Genomic DNA, 19,935 nt, shown 5'->3' with positions numbered 1-19,935 from the left:
TTCCCAGGAATCAGTTTCGCAAAGCTTTGCTGGATTCCCTCAATATCAAGACGTCTTCAAACTAGCAGAAGAAAACCACACACAATACCCAAGGTGTAGTCTCACCAAGGCCCAGGATAACTGTAGCAAAACGCCTTTACTCCAATACTCAAATCTTCTTGCTCGGAAGGCCAGCATGCCATTAGGTTTCCTCACTGTCTGCTCACCTGCATGCCAACATAGAACATAGAACAATACAGCGCAGTACAGGCCCTTTGGCCCTCGATGTTGCACCGATCCAAGCCCACCTAACCTACACTAACCCACTATCCTCCATATGCCTATCCAATGCCCGTTTAAATGCCCATAAAGAGGGAGAGTCCACCACTGCTACTGGCAGGGCATTCCATGAACTCACGACTCGCTGAGTAAAGAACCTACCCCTAACATCTGTCCTAAACCTACCACCCCTTAATTTAAAGCTATGCCCCCTCGTAACCTTCAGCAATACTCCACCATGACACTCACACTGCACCTCCCCTTTTCCTAAACTGCCACCATTCAGTTAATAATCCACCTTCCTGCTTTTGTGACCAAACTGGATCATTTCGCATGTCCACATTATATTGCATTTGCCAAAGTCTGTGCCCACTCAGTCAGTCTGTCCAAGTCACCCTGCAGCTGCTTAGCATTCTCCTCACAGCCAATCAGCTTAGCATCAACTGCAAATTTGGAGAAATTGCATTCAATTCCTTCATCCAATATGCATGGTGAACAGCTGGGGTCCTCGCACTGAACCCTGCGGCACCCCACTCATCACTGCCTGCCACTCAAAGGGCCCGCTTATTTCAGCTTCCAGTCTGCCAAAGAATTCTCTATCCACGTCTATACATTACCTCTAACACAATGAGCTTTAATTTTGCTTACTAATCTCTTGTGTGGAATCTTGTCAAAAGCCTTTTAGAAGTCCAAATATATAACAGTTACTGATACCTCACTCTGGTCACATCATCAAAAAATTCCAGATTTGTCAAGCACGATTTCCCTTTAGTGAATCCATGCTGACTTAGACCAACTCTGTCACTGTACTCCAAATGTTTGGTTATTACATCCTTAATGATCACCCCAGCACTTTCCCCACCACCGATGTCAGGCTAACTGGCCTGTAATTCCACATTTTCTCTCCCTCACCTCTTTGAGAGAGTGGAGTTCCATTAGCTACCTCCAATCCATTGGAACTCTTCTAGGTTCTACAGAACACTGCAAAATGATCACCAATGCATCCACTATTTCCACAGCCATATCGTTCGATAGGATAGTGAAGGCAGCATTTGGTATGCTTTCGTTTATTGGTCAGAATATTGAGTAGAGGAATTGGGAGGTCATGATGTGGCTGTACAGGACGTGGGTTAGGTCATTGTTGGAATATTGCGTGCAATTCTGGTCTCATTCCTATCAGGAAGATGTTGTGAAATTTGAAAGCATTCAGAAAAGCTTTATAAGGATGTTGCCAGGGTTGGAGGATTGGAGCTATAGGGAAAGGTTGAACAAGCCAGGGCTTTTTTCCCTGGAGCATCGGAGGCGGAGGGGTGACCTTATAGAAGTTTATACAATCATGAGGGGCATGGATAGGATAAATAGACAAAGTCCTTTCCCTGGGTTTTGGAGGGGGGGGTGGGAGGGGAAGGTGTTGGTGGTGGAGTCCAGAACTAGAGGGCATAGGTTTAGGGTGAGAGGGGTAAGATATAAAAAGAGATCTAAGGAGCAACATTTTCACACAGAGGGTGGTATGTGTATGGAATGAGCTGCCAGAGAAAGTGGTGGAGGCTGGGTCAATTGCAACATTTAAAGGCCATTTGGATGGGTATATGAATAGGAAGGGTTTGGAGGGATATGGGCCAGGTGCTGGCAGATGGGACTAGATTGGGTTGGGATATCTGGTTGGCATGGACGGGTTGGACTGAAGGGTCTGTTTCCATGCTGTACATCTCTATGATTCTATGTGGGATATTTGCTTTCAGTCCACAGCTTAGAGTATAACAGCAAGAAGGTAATATTGGAGTTATATAGAGTGATACGGTCACAGAGTTGTACAGCACAGAAGCGGACCCACGGTACAACTCTTCTGAGTTGACCAGATGCCTTAGACAATCTAGTTGCAGTTGCCAGCACTTGGCCCATATCCCTCAAAACCTTTTCTCTCCAAATGCCTTTGAAAATGTTAGTTCCATACATACATCACTCTCTGCATGAAAAAGTTACCTCTCAGGTCCTTTTTCAATCTTTCCCTTCTCAGCTTAAACCTACACCCTCTAGCTTTGGACTCCCCTACCATGGGAAAAAGTCCTTGGCTATTCACCTTATCCATGCCCCTTATGATTTTATAAACCTCTATAAAGTCACCCTTCAACATGCAATGGTACAGGGGTAAAAATCCCCAGCCTTTTCAGCCTCTTCCTCCAGGTCAAATCTTCAAATCCTGGCAACATCTTTGTAAGTCTTTTCTGAACTCTTTCAAGTTTCACAAGATCTTTCCTATATCAGGTAAACCAGAACTGAACGCAGTATTCCAGAAGTGGCCTAACCAATATCCTGTACAAACATACCACGACCTCCCAACTCTGATATTCAATGCACTGACTAATAATGGCAAGCACACCAAATGCCTTCTTCACCACACTGCCTTCAAGGAATTACGAACCTACACCCCAACATCTCCCTGTTCGGCAATACTTCCCAGTGTGTAATTCCTGCCCTACCAAAATGCAGCACTTTGCATTGGTCTAAGTCAAACTCCACCTGCCGTTTCCTGGTCCATTTGCCCAATTAATCAAGGTCCCATTGTACTCGGAGGTAACCTTATTCACCATCCACTACACCACCAACTTAGGTGTCATTGTCAAATCATAGAATCCCTCGGCGTTTTGGCCCAACAGGTCCACAGTGAGCCTCTGAGTAACCCACCCATTCCCTTACCCTATGTTTACCCCTGACTAATGCACCTAACCTATACATCCCTGCACAGTATGAGCAATTTAGCGTGATATTCACCTTACCTACACATCTTAGATTATGGGAGGAAAATGGAGCACCTGGAAGAAACCCACACAGACACAGGAGAATGTGCAAACTCCACACAGACAGTTGCCTGAGGTTGGAATTGAACCCAGGTCCCTGATGCTGTGAGGCAGCAGTGCTAACCACTGATCCACCATCTGCAAACTTATTGATCGTACCTCCTATGCTCATATCCAAATAATTTTTTATTAATGGCAAGAAGCAATGGATCCAGCACACCACTGATCACAGGCCTCCACTCTGACAAGCAAACTGACACCACAACCCTCTGTCTCCTACCTTCAAGCCAAGTTGGTATCTAAATGGCTAGCTATCCCTGCATTCCAATGTAATTTAACCTTGCAAATCAGTCTACCATGTGGAATCTTGTCAAACACTCTACTGAAGCAGACAACGTCCAACATTCACAAATCTTCTTTGTCACTTTTTCAAAAATCAAGTTAGTGAGACACGATTTGCCATGCACAAATCCATGCTAACTACCCCCACTCAGTCTTTATCTTTCCAAATCTATGTAAATTCTGTTATTGTGCTAAGTTTTCCAAAAGAGTTAAGTTACTCCAATTTCCTCTTACTTCTGTTGTATTTTGACTACAATGCATGAATAAAGAATATTTTGCTTCAGATCTGGTAGTTTGACCAACTGAATTGCAGTGGCACTTGCCTTTAAAGTAAGGAAATGGGTCTTGGTTATCGTAATATATTTTGAGGGGGTCTGCTCTAGTCTATAACGATTTGGGGTCTCTTGCTGGGTTCAAATTCTCTAACTCCAGGTTGGGTTAAGGATTGTTAGACTCAAAGGCAGCAAGTGGTGATTAGAGATTGGATTCCCTACAATATGGAAACAGGCTCTTCGGGCCAACAAGTCCACACCGACCCTCCAAAGAGTAACCCACCCAGACCCATTTCCCTCTGACTAACAGACCTAACACTACGGGCAATTTAGCATGGCCAATTCACCTGACCTACACATCTTTGGACTGTGGGAGGAAACCGGAGCACCCGGAGGAAACCCACACAGACACAGAGAGAATGTGCAAACTCCACACAGACAGTCGTCCGAGGCGGGAACTGCTGAGCCACCGTGCTGTACTTATGTTGGGTTTTATTTTGGGTGTTGAATTTGGTTGGTTTAAACAGGATATGCCTTGTGCGATAATGGCTCCTTGAGTCACTAAGATTTTCTTGTGGGTTGGAAGAAGTTGTGGACGGGGTTAAAATAAAACAAATACAATTTTAAAAAGACAAACAGGTTCAAAACAGTTTGGAGCAGTTTAGAACAAGTTGTGGTAAGCTACATGTCTAATTGCTCAACACCTAGCTTTTACATGGAACAATGTGTGGTCAGTGCTGCTTCACACATACCTTGCTTTGAACTGGTCTGTCTTGTTTAACTTGTCTTGGTTTTATTTTAACCTCTTCCACAGTCACTTCAGGAATCTTACAATAAGTGAGAAAGGCAAAGCTTTTGGAATTGGCAAACAAGTTGACAAACCTCTGGTTTTCCGGTGTCTGTTTCGAAAGGGAAGATAATTGGGGCAATCATGCTGCATTTACAATTGCCAGGAATGCCATTGGAATCTTTGGAAATGGCTAAAATTCAATTGCAAATGAAGCAGCTGGAGTCAGAGACAAAAGAAAAGGAAAGAATGGACCTAGCAATAGAGAAAGAAACAAAAGAAAATGACACAAGATGATTAGGGGGTTAGATAGGGTTGACAGTGAGAACCTTTTTCCACGTATGGAGTCAGCTATTACAAGGGGGCATAGCTTTAAATTAAGGGGGGGTAGATATAGGACTGATGTTAGGGGTAGGTTCTTCACTCAGCGAGTCGTAAGTTCATGGAATGCCCTGCCAGTAGCAGTGGTGGACTCTCCCTCTTTATGGGTATTTAAGCAGGCATTGGATAGGTATATGGAGGATAGTGGGTTAGTGTAGGTTAGGTGGGCTTTGATCGGCGCAACATCGAGGGCCGAAGGGCCTGTACTGCGCTGTATTCTTCTATGTTCTATGACACAATTTGAATTACGATTGAAAGCAGAGGAAGAAGAAAAAGGAGAGGAAGGTCCTGGCAGAAGAAAGGGAGATAAAAAGAGATAGAAGAAAGGTAGGAAGAGAGAGAGGAAAAGGGGGAAAAGACTTTTTGAACATGAGGTTAGAACCGAAATGTCACAGTCTTCTTAAAATGGTACGGTAGAGGTAAAAAATAGGATCGAGTGACGAGGAGAGTGATTGAGTGCAACCCCATTGTAGCCAAAAGGCTTGGTGGATCTGTTTAAATATATCCAAGCATTGTATAATCTGACAAGAAGGATGTAGAAGCCAGTTTCATTTCAGTTGACAAAGTGGTTAAACAAAATGAAACAGCCGGTGACCAGGTGGGTATTAAATGATCCAAACACAGTTGTTTTTTGTTAAGATTACTTACAGTGTGTAAACAGGCCCTTCGGCCCAACAGGTCCACACCGACCCGCTGAAGCGCAACTCACACACACCCATTCCCCTACATTTACCCCTAACACTACGGGCAATTTAGCATGGCCAATTCACCTGACTTGCACATTTTTGGACTGTGGGAGGAAACCGGAGCACCCGGAGGAAACTCACACAGACACGGGAGAATGTGCAAACTCCACACAGTCAGTCGCCTGAGGCGGGAATTGAACCCGAGTTTCAAGCGCTGTGAGGCAGCAGTGCTAACCACTGTGCCACCACACCACCCATACCACTGTGCCACTGGTAGGCATAGCTTATGGAGGTATTTGCATCACTATCAGAGGAGGTATCTGAGGAGTATAATGAGGTGAAAAATCCCATCTTAGCTAGTACCATAGCCTACAGATAATGTTTCAGGAATCTAACAGTAATTGAGCAGAGAACCTGGTCAAACATAGATTGAGTTTGAAAGGATCAAACCAAGTAATTTTGATAGATGAATAAAGGCATTGAAAATAGATTAAAACACAGGATGCTCTATGAGAAACAATTATTTTGGAGAAGTCCAAAAGTTCACTTCCTGAAGTAGTGAGGACTCAAGAAGAGCAGAGTTACCACTGGAAGAGCAACCGCTGAAATGGCGGAGGATTAGGATTTGGTTCATAAGTCAAAGTCTATCTTCTGACATCAATTTCAATCTGCGAGAGATGGAAATTGGGGGAATAAAAAGAGAAACCCTCGGGTGGTAAGGGAAAAGGAGATCTCATTGAAGATAAAAAGGTAGCTTATCACAGGGGAAAGAGAAAAGGCTGAGGTGTTTTCACTATAACAAAGTAGGCCAAATGAAGTCACACTGTTGGTAGTTCAGAAAAAGCACTGGGAAGGCAAGTGTGCTAAAACAAGGTAAGCCAGTGAGTTTTGTAGTCGTGGTCAAGGAAAACACAGTGAAAGCTAAGCAGCTGCAAAAATAAAAAAAAGTGTACAACCTGATCAGTGGTTGGTCTCTTCAAAAGAATTTACTTGTGAGGATAAGGTTTACTCACAGATGCTAGGAGGAGCAGGTAAAGAAATTAAAATTTTAAGAGATACAGGGGCAAGATAATCTTTGATGGCATAATTCAGAAGGAGTATAGCCAGAAAAGGCGGCAATATGTGGAATTCATGGTGAGAAGAGCAGTGTTCCATTATACAAAGTGAGGGTTGGAGAGTCCAGTGGTGAAGTGGTGGTAGGAGTAATAAATTCCCAGTTCCAAAAGGTAGAGTTTATCCATGATAATGATATAGCTGAATCACAGATGGCAGTGATGCCTAGTGTGGTTGAAAAGCCAGTGGAAACATCAGGCAACAGAGGTGTTACAGGACGCAGATTCTGGGATTTTTCCTAACTGTGTTACAGGATGCAGATTCTGGGATTTTTCCTAACTGTGGTGACAAGTCATAAAGCCACAGGTTGAAACAAGAGGAGAAATCAAAAGATAAGGAATTTGAAGCTCAATTATCAGAAACTATGGTCAAGTGGTCAAAGAGTAAACAAGAACATGTGGAGAAAAAAAATGGATATTTTTAGTTCAGACAAATTAACTGAAATATAATGGAAAGATGAAAAATAAAGCAGGTATATCAAAATACATACCTGAAGAATCTGAGCATATCCCAGAATGTCACTTTGATAAAAATAACATCTTGATGAGAAAATGGAGACCATGACATATTCAGGCAGATAAGAAATGAGCAGTTCTATTACCGCGGGGTTACAGAAAGGAGGTGTTGTGGGTAGCACTTGAATTACTATTAGGTCATTTGGGAGTAAGAAAAACTCAAGCCAATATACAAAAACATTTTTATTGACCCTGACTGCAAAAAGATGTGTTGAACTTTGCAGACATGTCATTCATGTTAGGTAATCGGAAAACTTCAGGCAGTGCTAAAACCAGCACCTGCATTTCAGTAACCTTTTACAAGGGTCCTAATAGATTGCATAGGTTCCTTAACCTAAAACAAAGTGGAAAACTAGTACTTGTTCATCACAATGGACGTGTTCACTAGATTTCCTAAGGCCAGTCCATTATGCAATATCATAGTTAAATGGATTGTTGAAGTGTTACTCAAATTTTAACTAGATAGACTACACACAGTCACAATCAGATCAAGGATCAAATTTTACAACGTTATTCAAAGAGGTTATGGACAGCTTAGGAATAAAACAATTCAAATCCACTGTGTACCATCCAGAATTGCAGGGAGCATTATAACAGTGGTATCAAAGTTGAAAGACCATGTTGACAACTTATAGCCAGAATTATCCAGAGGATTGAAATAAAGGAATTCCATTTCCATATTTTGCAGTTATAGATGCTCCTAATAAATGAACTAAATTCAGTCCATTTCAATAAGTTTTTGGACATGAGGTGAGAGAACCCCTGAAATTTATTAAGGAGAAATTGGTGAGTCAGTGTTCAGAGGACATACATTTGGACTAAAATGTCACATTTTAGGGAAAATTTAAATAGAGCAGGTGAGGTGGCTGGCCAGCATTGAGAAGTAGGACAGCATGTGATGAAACAGGAAGCAGACAAGAAATCAAAAATTTGCAATTTTGCTATTGGAGATAAAGTAGGTGAACCTTTAATAGCATGGTGTAGTGGACCAAATTGAAAGGAAATTGAGTGAGATGAATTAATTGATAAGTATCGAAGAGCGTGGTGCTGGAAAAGCACAGCGGTCAGACAGCATCCGACGAGCAGGAGAATCGACGTTTTGGGCATGAGCCCTTCATCATTCAGGTGTACGCCCGAAACGTCAATTCTCCTGCTCCTCAGACGCCGCCTGACCAGTTGTGCTTACCCACCATTACACTCTTCAATTCTGATCTCCAGCATCTGCAGCCATCACTTTTTCCTAATTGGTAAGAATACCAAATAGAGAGAAATGTCACAACGTATGAACTGAATGTGAATATGCTCAAAAAGAATTTTGATAGGGAAGGAATGTAAAAGGAGAATATGTTAGTGTTACATCAGAGTGAACAATTCAGTCCAGAGGTTTCGGACTTCTCAAGTTAAATGGAACAATGAGGAAGTTCTCAAAAACTGGGATAAATTACAGAGTTACCTCCCAGGAGAAAACCAAAAAGACCTGAAAAAGTTATTACAATCACATGAGATGTGTGAGAATAAACTGGGAAGTACTAATCTAATCAAGCATGATGTGGATGTAGGAAATGCCATTCTAATTAAGCAACATCCTTATAGATTTAACCCTCAAGTCGGCACAGTTTCAAAGAGAGATTGAATGCACAGTCAAGGACAATATAAGCGAAGTGAGTTGCAGTGAAAGGAGCTCACCCACAGAAATGGTACCAAAACCAGTTGGTTCCGAACAATTAGGCATGGACGACTGCAAAGTCAATGCAGTTACACATTCTGATTCTTATCCTATTCTACGTTTGGGAGACTAAATTGAGACGGTCAGACAACAAGTTGGACTTACTCAGAGGATACTGGCGCGTATCTTTATCCAAAAGAGAGAAGGAAACTTTGGCTTTTTTGACACCAAATAGGCTTAACCAGTTTAAAGACATGAAAAATGCTACGAAAAATGTGCCAACCACTTTTCAAAGATTAACCAACAAAATCATTTCTGGATTACCCAACTGTGTAGTGTGCGGTTGATGACCTGGTGATTTTTAGTCACACATAGAAGGAACATTTGGAGCATCTATCAGAATTATTCAATCAACTTTGGGAAGCAGGCTTGCTGAAAAAAACTGGCTAAGAGTGAGTTCACAAAAGCCCAAGCTGTTCCTGGGCCATGCGATTAGACATGGGAAGATGGCCCACGGAACATGAAAACAAAGGTTAACTTGGCAGCTTCCATTGCGTACCACTGACGGAGAGGGAAGCACTACGATTCTTGGGAATGGGTGATTTTCATTAGAGACTCGCACTGAATTTTAGCAGTGTGGTTGCTTCACTGACTGACAATGACAATGACAATTTCAGAAGACTTCAGTGGATGGGTGAATGTCAGAAGGCATTTGACAGCCTGAAAACTGTATTAACCACTGCCCAACTATGAGCCACACCTAGTTACGCAAAGCCATTCAAGCTGGCTCTCTATGTCAGTGATGTGGGTGTCAGTGCCATTATCTTGCATGATAATGAGAGGGATTCTTCCAGGAAATTAAATAATCAACAAATATATTCCACGATTGAGAAGGAGACCTTGAGCTTTGTGTTCACATTGCAACATTTCAACATTTATATGGAGTCTGAGACAATTGTAATATACTGATTATAACCCATTAAAAGATTTTGGGGGAACTGAAGGACAACAATTCCAAACTGTTTAGATGAAGCTCATTATTACAGCCATTCAATTTGAAAATTATGCACACGGCAGAACGAGAGAATGTAATTGCTGCAATTTTAATGAAGTCTGAGGCGTTTGGTGGAGGGGTAAAAACAGACTGAAATGGACTACAGTTTGCATTCTTAGGGCCAAATGTATTGTAGCATAGTAATAGCACAAGACTAAAGCTTTTTTAGAAATTAAGCCATTTTTGTATGTCGATGGGTCTTTCTTTCAAAATGGGGCTGGGTAATGGGTATCTCACATCCTCCCCCGCCACCCCTGTCTGGACAGGGGGAATAGAGAGCAAACAAAAAAATGGTCATTTTCACTGGGAATCTGGAATACACTGCCTGAAAAGGCAGTGCAGGCCAGAAACTATAAAAAGGTATTTGAGTGAGCACTTCAAATATCGTAGCATTCAAGGGGATGGCACCAGTGTAGGAAATTGGGATTAGCACGCCTTTATAGTGTAATGTCAGTGCTGACTCCATGGGCCAAAGGGCCTTTTCTGCACTGTATGACTATGACTCTATATAAACAATTTTGATATTTACCAGAGCAAGGGATTTCTTGTGGAAATGTAACTGCAAAGTTAGAACTGAAATTAGGCCCATTTATTAATCTAGGTCATCAATCTCCATTTCTAGTATTTTTCTCCTTTGTGGGAAGGTAGTGCATTGGTAATGTCAATGGAGCCATAAACCTGACCCTCAGACCAATATTCTGGAGACATGCTTTCAAATCTCATTAAGGCAGATGGTGGGACTTGAATTCAGCAAAACCTTGAATACAAGATTAGTCTAATGGGAGTACAGAACCAGTTGTGAAGAGGAGTCACCGGACTTAAAATGTTAGCTGTTGCTCTCTCCACAGATGTTGCCAGTTCTGCTGAGTTTTCACAGAACTCTGTGTTCAGATTTCCAACGTTGTTTCTATTTATGTAATATCTGTCAGTTGTTGTAAAACTCCATCAGGTTCACTACTGTCCTTTTAGGGAAAGGAATCTGCTATCTCTACCCGATTTCACCTATATGTAGACTCCAGGTCCACAGCAAATTTGTTGATTCTTAACTACCCTTTTGAGCAATTATGGGTGGTCCAGTGAACAACACCCCATCACACCAAAGAATAAAAAGGTAAAACAAAACTAAAATTCCAAATCATCCAACCTTTTTTTACCATCACTTATTCAAAAATATAATTTGCCAAAAAAATATCCATGCAAATACAAGAAAAACCACAAAGTGTAAAGGGACTGTTTTCTGCTACACCCAAGTATTTGACAGACACCTGTGTGGTTTAGTTCTAGCCTGGGGATATCAGAGACACTCATTAACTGTGGGGCCCACAGCTCACTGAGATTTACGGCTGTTTTTCTCCAACTCTTGTGCTGGATCAGAGATTGACCTCGTGAAGAGGCAAGCCAACACCCAAAAGGTTGAGTGTGAACACAGGTAGGCAGAATCTCGTGCTTGTTTGTAACAATGTGACCAAGTGTGCACTATATGACAATGGTGGAAGTTGTAATGAATTTACTCAATGTTCTGTAATGGTACTTGTGACTGGCAACTAATACAAAGGTCTTTCTACTCTAATGAGTGGGTTAAATACTCCTTCCGCATTTTATGCTTTTGCATTCTGTTCTGGAAATGATAGAACAATTTCATTGCAGAGTAAGACCGTAATTCAGAAGATCAGATGAAGGTCATTCAGGCTATCAAGTCTGGTTCACCATTCAATAAGATCATAGCTAACTGAATGAAGGGTGCAAAAGGAAGACTTTTAACATCCAGGTTGAAATGCAAAACAACTCCTTTTAACTTTTCAAAATACTTTTCTAGGATGTGGGAGTCATTGACAAGGCCAGCTTTTGTTGCCGGTCTCCAATTGCCCCTGGAATTGCCGCTTTTTCAGTGGGTAGTTAAGAGTCAGCGTCATTGCTGTGGATTTGGAGTCAGAGACAGCAGACCTCTTCCCTAAAGGACACAAGTGAAGCTCCTGGGTTTTTTGAACAGTTTGGTCATTTTATGGTCACAGTTAATGAGATTACCATTTTCCACCAGATTTGTTTTTTTTTAAATTGGAATCCCTTCCGGTGCCAGGGATATGAACTCCAGACCCAGTAACATTCCTGCAATGTACTGCTACCCCTTGTTAAAACACTGTCCCAAATAGATCAAACACACTATCGCATCAGTTCAGCTATTTGGATGTGATCTTTGCACGCCCAGCGGACCTACCCATTGTTTTTGGGTGTACCTCCAGCCTCCTTACTACCTACTGTTATTTTGGCTATTGAATGTCTAGAACATGAACATATGTGCTGTGACATGGATTGCCTGCAGGAGGGGTGTAAGTAGTGACAGATTCTTCCATCCAGCTGGACATTAAATGATGAGCTTTAACATCCTTCTTGGACATACAGGGCATCACAGTAAGGCTTCCACTGAAGTCCACACTTGTTGCAGGAGAGATAAAGATGCTAAGCAGGACCAGAACACAATGGACCAAACAAGAAGGCTTCCATCTGCGTCTCACACAGCAGACAGACCGCCACTCACCACAGAGACAGTCCAACCAATGATCGCTCACTACAGAGACAAAATGACCAATTCACCACTCCCCACAGGAACAGCCTGACCAATTCCCAATCTTCACAGAAAGAGACTAACCAATCAGCGCTTGGATCAGCACTGATTGGTTCAGCTCCTCATTAGTCAAAGCATTGTGAGGCCATCCTCAGCCTCAGAGGCCTTGTGCCTTCCTGAAAGGATGGGCAATTCCCACCGACAGCACACATTGCTCGGGCATGATTATCCCATCCTTATCTCTGCTTACCTCATTGGTACCATCATTAGCATTGACAAACATGGCTTTCCAGCCCTCAGGGAGAGTGGAACTGTCGATGGCGTATCCATGGTTCTGGGCAGTGATGAATGCCTGGCCATTCATTACATTCATCACTGGCTGGTTCTGTCCCCTAAGTGAGAGAAATTGTAGTTGGGAAACAGGCATTTTCACAAATGAGCAAACCTTCTCAGCAAGAATATTTACTACAAGCTGCCTTGCTACTAAGCCCATGAGGTGGTCAAGTGGGAAGGGCAACACTGACCTCTGTATTGTGCTCCAATTCCTTGCACAACGGGAGATGGGAGCGTAGCTTTGACCTCATCTAGAACAGAAAAGTTAAGACCAAGACAAATAATACTGCACCCCTTCTTGTCAACGTGCCAAGATAATTAAGTGAAAAGTGTTGAAATTTGATTGGATGCTTTGTGAGAAACAGGTTTAGGCAATTTCAGCCCGCTTCCTCATTGGCTACGATCCAACAACATTAAACAGAAAGAATTACAGCACCCAAGCAGTTCAAAGTCAGTCCTTGATAAATCACAGCCTTTGACAAACTGGTCAACTATTTGCAATTCAAATGTGCTGTCTATATCTGAACTGGCCTATATAAGACTCCAGGTGAAAATGTGTTGCTGAAGAAGGGCTCATGCCCGAAACGTCAATTCTCCTGCTCCTTGGATGCTGCCTGACCTGCTGCGCTTTTCCAGCAACACATTTTCAGCTCTGATCGCCAGCATCTGCAGTCCTCACTTTCTCCTATGAGACTCCAGACCTGCAGCAATATGTTTGATTCTTAACTGTCCTCTGGGTAAATAGGGATGGTCAATTAGTACTGGCCTAGCCAATGGTTTAGCATCCGGTGAATGAATAATAATTTCCCTGCCAAGGAATTTACAACAGTTTATTTTTGCTATACCCTTCCAAACAACCTTCCTTCAGGGCAATGATTGGGCTGTGTGTTCCACGATCCACCCAGAACCCTTACCCAATATCCAGGTGATACAGGTCTAGTGACATTGCCACCATTCAGGGGTAAGTCACGTGTTGTAGAATTGTGCTCAAGGAGGTAAGGCAGGGGTAGGTAGAAGCCTCATTCGCTCACAAACAGGAATGAAGCAGTTTGTCAGGTTGCGGGGGAGTTGTGAGACAGGGAGCTAAACTTCCAGTAGCTGGAATAGTCCCATTCTGGATGGTCGTGCTGAATTCACAAGTTGCCACAGTGGGAAAGCTGCTCATTCAGCAACATGGGAAATACACATTACTATTAGCGAGTGTCAACGTGTCTTTGTCCATAGAAAATCGTGTCTCACTAACTTGACTAACATTTTTGAAGAAGTGACAAAGAAGATTGATGAAGGCAGAGTGCTAGACATTGTCTATATGGATTTCAGCAAAGCGTTTGATTAGGTTTCGCATGGTAGCCTACTTAGCAAGGCAAGATTCACATGGAATCCAGGGATAGTTAGCCAAGTGGATACAAAATTGGCTTAAAGGCAGCTGACAGAATGGTGATGGAGGATTGGTTTTCAGACTGGAGGCCTGTGACCAGTGGTTGCCACAAGGATCAGTGTTTGGTTGACTGCTTTCCATCATTTATATAAATGATTTTGATGTGAATATAGGAGGCATGGCTTATAAGTTTGCAGATGAGCATGTTTACATCACCAAAATTGTGGTGTAGTAGACTGTGAAAAAGGTTACAGGAGAATACAACAGGACCTTGATCAAATGGGTAAATTGGCCAAGGAGTGACAGTGGGAGTTTAATTTAGATAAATATTAGGTGCTGCACTTTGGTAAGGCAAATTAGAGCAGGACTTATACACTTCATGGTAGGGCCCTGGGGAATGTTGCCAAACAAAGGCACATGGAAGGATGGGGTAGGGTGGGGTGAGAAGGGTGCAGATGCATAGTTCCTTGAAAGTGGAGTCACAGGTACACAGGATGATGAAGGTGGCGTTTGGCACGCTTGTCTTCATTGGTCAGTGTTTTGAATATAGGAGTTAAGATGTCATGTTGGGGCTGTACAGGTCACTGATGAGTCGAGAGTGGAGTGCTGGAAAAGCATTGCAGGTGAGGCAGTATCCGAGGAACAAGAGAATTGACATTTCAGGCAAGAGCCTTCATCAGGACATTGATAAGGCCACTATATTCAATTCTGGTCTCCCTGCTCTAGGAAAGATAAATGTTGTACCCTTGTTTAAGAAAAGATTTTAAAGAGAAACTTGGAAACTATAAGCCTGAGTGTCTGACTTTGGTTGTGGGTAAATTGTTGTATAAAAGATAGGATTTATAGACAGTAAGAGAGGCAAAAATCTATTAGCGACAGTCAGCATCATTTTGGGCAAGGAAAACAGTGTCTCACAAACTTGAAAAAAAAAAAGAGTTTTTTGAGGAAGTTACCAAAAAAGGTTGAGGGCAAAGTGTAGACATTGTTTACTTGGACTTTAGTAAAGCCTTCAAGGTTCCACATGGTAGACTCATTAGCAAAGTTAGATCACATGGGATTCAGGGCAAGATTGCCAATTGGATACATAATTGGCTTAAAGGCAGGAGTCAGAGTGATGGTGGAGGGTTGCTTTTCAGACTGGAGTCCTCTTACCAGCGGTGTTCCGCAGGGATCAGTTCTGGGTCCTCTTTTGTTTATCGTTTATATAAATGATTTGGATGAAAATATATAAAGTATGGTTAGTAAGTTTGCAAATTACATCAAAGCTGGTGGCATAGTAGACAGTAAAAAGGATTTTCTGAGATTACAAATGGCTCAACGGGATAAAAAATGGCTGATGGAGTTCAATCTGGAATAATGCAAGGGATTGCATTTTGGTACATCAAGTAAGAGTAGGGCTTGTACAATAATTGGTAGCACCTTGGGTAGTTTTGTAGAACAGTGGGATCTCGGGGTTCAGGTACATAATTCTTTGAAGCTGGAGTCACATATAGATAGGGTGGTTAAAAAAAGGCATTCAGCATGCTTGCCTTTATTGCTCAGTCCTTTGAGTGCAGAAGTTGGGACGTCATGTTGAGGTTGTACAGCACATTAGTGAGGCCTCTTCTGGAATATAAGAGTCCAGTTCTGGTCACCCAGTTACAGGAAGGATATTATTAAGCTGGAGAGGGCTCAGAAGAGATTTACCAGGATGTTGCAGAGTATGGAAGGTTTGAGTTATAAAGGAAGGTTGGATAGGCTGGAACCTTTTCCACTGGAGCATAGGAGATTGACAGGCAATCTGATAGAAGTTTTAAAATCATGGAGGGTATAAATAAAGTTAATTGTAGTTATCTTTCCCTAGAATGGGAGAGTTCAAGTCTTGGTGGCACATTTTCAAGGTGAGAGGAGAGAGATGTAAAAACGACACAAAGGGCAAATCTTTTACATACTGGGTGGCTCATGTGAGGAATGAACTTCCTGAGGAAGTGGGGGATGTGGATATAATTGCAACATTTAAAAGACATTTGGATAAGTAGATGAATAGGAAAGGTTTGGAGGGACATGGGCCAGGAGTAGGCAGGTGAGACTAGTTTAGTTTCAGATTATGGATTAGTGGTGCTGGAACAGCACAGCAGTTCAGGCAGCATCCAAGAAGCTCCTTGGATGCTGCCTGAACTGCTGTGTTCTTCCAGCACCACTAATCCAGAATCTGGTTTCCAGCATCTGCAGTCATTGTTTTTACCTAGTTTCAGATCATGTTCAGCATGGACTGGCTGGATCGAAGGGTCTGTTTCCTCGTTGTATGACTCTATATTGACAAACTTGAAAGGGTTCAGAAAAAAACTTTGCAAGGATGTTGCCACTGCTGGAGGGTTTGAACCACATGGAGAAGCTGAATAGGTTAGGGCTTTTCTCCCTGGACCGTCGAAGGCTGAGGGGTGACCTTTCAGATGTTTACAATATCATCAAGAGCATGGATAGGGTGAATTGCTAAGATCCTCTTCCCAGGTAAGGGGAGTCCAAAACTATAGGGCGTAGATTTAAGATGAGGGAATAGATTTGAAAGGGACCCAAGGGGCAACTGTTTCATGCAGGGCGTGATGGAATGAGCTGCTAGAGGAAGTGGTAGAGACAGTTACAATTGCAATATTTAAAAAAGGCATCTGGATGGATACATGAATAAGAAAGATTTAGAGTGGTATGGGCCAAATGCTGGTAAATGGGACTAGAACAATTGAGGATATCTGGCCAGCATGGACAAGTTGGACCGAAGGATCTGTTTCTGTGCTGTATAGCTCCAACTCTACTCTCAGAACCAGGCACCCCCATCCTCCCTCAAGTTGCTCCCCAGGATGCCCTCCTCCTCATTCTCAGTGTCACCCCCACCACTCACTCCTGGGAATCCCACCTCTCTTCCCCCCCACCCCCACCGTCTCAAATCACTCCCAGGACCTAACATCCAAACTCACTCAGAGGCCTCCACCCTCACTCTCACACAAGCCAACTCCCTGGGCACTCTTGCCAGGCCCTTGACCTCACTCCCAGGGAGCCTCCCATAATCCTGGGGCTTACCACCCTCATTCCCAAAGCCCTCCCTTCCCTCACTCTCGGGCAGCCCTTTGATTCCCAAAGCCCAACCCCTTTCTCTCAGGGCACCCCACTCACTCTCCTCCATTTGCACCTCACTCTAGCCTCTCCCTCACCCATTCTCACCGATACCAACTCAGACCTAACCAGAGACAGAGAGCTGTGAAGAGGAGAATAATACACTGCTGCAAGTACAGGTCTCAGCTCCAAAGTTTCTCATACCTGTTTCCCATTGGCAGTTTGTAGCAGTTGGCACCCGCAGCTAAGGCAGTCAACTGGTTGCCCATACAAATCCCAAACACTGGCTCTGGACGATTGCTTTTAATCACCTAAAACATGATATAAAAAGAACACCCATCAGTAACAGGGCAAGGACAGTGTGCTTCACTCAAACACACATCCAGTAGCATGCTCAATCAACACTGCAGCTGCTAATACAAGACAATCATTTTTTTTAGATTAGATTAGATTATTTACAGTGTGGAAACAGGCCCTTCGGCCCAACAAGTCCACACCGCCCCACCGAAGCGCAACCCACCCAGACCCATTCTCCTATATTTACCCCTTCACCTAACACTACGGGCAATTTAGCATGGCCAATTCACCTGACCTGCACATCTTTGGATTGTGGGAGGAAACCGGAGCACCCGGAGGAAACCCACGTAGACACGGGGAGAATGTGCAAACTCCACACAGTCAGTCGCCTGAGGCAGGAATTGAACCCGGGTCTCTGGCGCTGTGAGGCAGCAGTGCTAACCACTGTGCCACCGTGCCGCCCATGATTTTGTTGGCAATTACTCAGAGCAAGAGAGCAGCTTTCACTGGATGGTATTCAGCTCACACCTTGTGGACATTGGCGATCAGTTGCTTTGCCAGAGTGGGATCTCCCGGGCCATTGGATAGAAAGAGTCCATCATACTCCATGTTGCTGAAGTCATAATTCCATGGGACTAAATGCAGTTCAACACCTCTCTGGAAAACCAATCAGAGCATTCATTACTACACTGCTATTCAGTACTACATTATCATTCATTCTGGAATTACCATCCATTCCGAAATTATCATTCAGTAAAACCCTCTGTCACACTCAAACATCAGAAACTCAAAAGACACAGAACAGTGCCAGTCACCACCACAATTTCTTCTAAACCACAAACCACTGCCAGTCAAAAGAGAGATTGTTGCATCGACATAGTTGTGGTCTGAAAAGCGACATTTTACAGAAATACGAGAATTCCGACATGGAAGTAAGATACTGTTATCATCACAGAAACATGGTTGAGGGAAGGGCTAGACTGGCAACTCAACATTCCGGGGTATAGGATCTTTAGGCAAGACGAGGAAAGTGGAAAAATGGTGATGGTGCAATACTATTAATTAAGGAGCCAATTACTGCCATAAAGAGAGAGATGATATCTTGGAAGGGTCCTCAAACGAGGCTTTGTGGGTAGAATTTAGGAGTGTTAAGGGGGCAGCCACTCTATCAGGAGTGTATTACAGGCCCGCAAAGAGTCAGTGGGAAATAGAGGAGCAAATGTGTAAACTGTTCACAGAGGTGCCCAAGAGTAATAATTGGGTAACTGTACTAGGGGATTTTAACTTTCCCAACCTAAGTTGGGCTAGTCATCCTGTTAACAGTTTAGAGGGGCATATTTCTTGAAACATATCTAGAGGAGTTTTTCTGTATCAATATGGAGAAAGTCCAATATGGGACGGCGCAGTGCTGGATCTGGTTCTGAGGAAAGAAGTCAGACAAGTGGGGGTAATGTTTTAGCTATAGCGATTACAGCATTGTATGGCTCAAATTTGTTCTGCATGAGGAAAAAGGTAAAATTACACAGGGTCTGTCTGCAGTGGGGTGGGGGGGGGGGGGAGCGGGGGGGAAGAGAAGAGAGAGAGGGGGCCATTCAAAAAGGAGTTGGGATTGTCTTGGTCCAACATGTGCCCTTTAGACAGAAATACAGCAGCAGTAAGTTCAGAGAACCCTGGATGTCTAAGATAATTCAGAACTGGAAAAGGAAGAGAAGGGCTTTTAGCAAGCTCAAAGAGAGCAAGTGAACTGCGACTGAATAGTGGAAGTGCAGGGAATTTAAGAAAGCAATTAGAAGAGCAAAAAGGGGGCATGGTAAAGGACTTATGAACAGGATTAGAGAGAATCCCAAGGTATTTTATAAAAACATTAAAGGGAAAAGGAAGAGTAGAGCCTATTAGAGGGACAAGGGGGACAACCTGTGAGTGAAGCCACATGAAATTGGAAGGGCGTTAAATGATTACTTCTCTCTGCCTTCACTCTGGAAAAGGAGTACATAGGTATGGAATTCAGGAAAAAAAGAACTGTGAAGAACTTTCACAGTTTGACATAGAAAATGGGCTCTGTTGGGCTTAAAAACAGGCAAATTCCTTCGCCCAGATGAACTGCAACCCAGTCTGCTCTGGAGGCGAACAGGAAATTGTAGGACACAAATGTTTCATTCCTCTCAGGCCATGGGTGAAGTGCTAGAAGACTGGAGGAGGCTAATGTGGTTCCACTCTTCAAGAAGGGTGGTAGAGATAACCAAGAAATTACAGACCACAGGGAGTCTGCCTCCAACTGGCATAAACCTATTGGAGAAAATTCTCAAGGACCGAATTAATACGCACTTGGAAAGGAATGGGTTAATTGGGAATGGTCAGCAAATTTGTTAGAAATTTTTGAAAAATGTGATCACTTGTGTGGTCGA

At 43.1% G+C, this 19,935-nt stretch overlaps 1 protein-coding gene across 1 annotated transcript in view; it reads right to left on the bottom strand.

Annotated features, from left to right (window-relative positions):
• Nucleotides 1-19,935, bottom strand: part of cps1 (carbamoyl-phosphate synthase 1, mitochondrial) — a 191,791-nt gene that overhangs the window by 130,033 nt on the left and 41,823 nt on the right. Inside the window, exons 8-10 of the mRNA XM_072578736.1 lie at nt 18,059-18,187; nt 17,438-17,544; nt 12,686-12,827 (exon numbers count right to left, since the gene is read on the bottom strand). Of these exons, the coding sequence (XP_072434837.1) occupies nt 12,686-12,827; nt 17,438-17,544; nt 18,059-18,187 (378 nt within the window). The remainder of the gene's footprint in view (nt 1-12,685; nt 12,828-17,437; nt 17,545-18,058; nt 18,188-19,935) is intronic.

The sequence above is a fragment of the Chiloscyllium punctatum genome, chromosome 10 (assembly GCF_047496795.1).
Source record: "Chiloscyllium punctatum isolate Juve2018m chromosome 10, sChiPun1.3, whole genome shotgun sequence".
NCBI lineage: Eukaryota > Metazoa > Chordata > Chondrichthyes > Orectolobiformes > Hemiscylliidae > Chiloscyllium > Chiloscyllium punctatum.
This window is presented reverse-complemented; position numbering and strand designations above follow the sequence as displayed.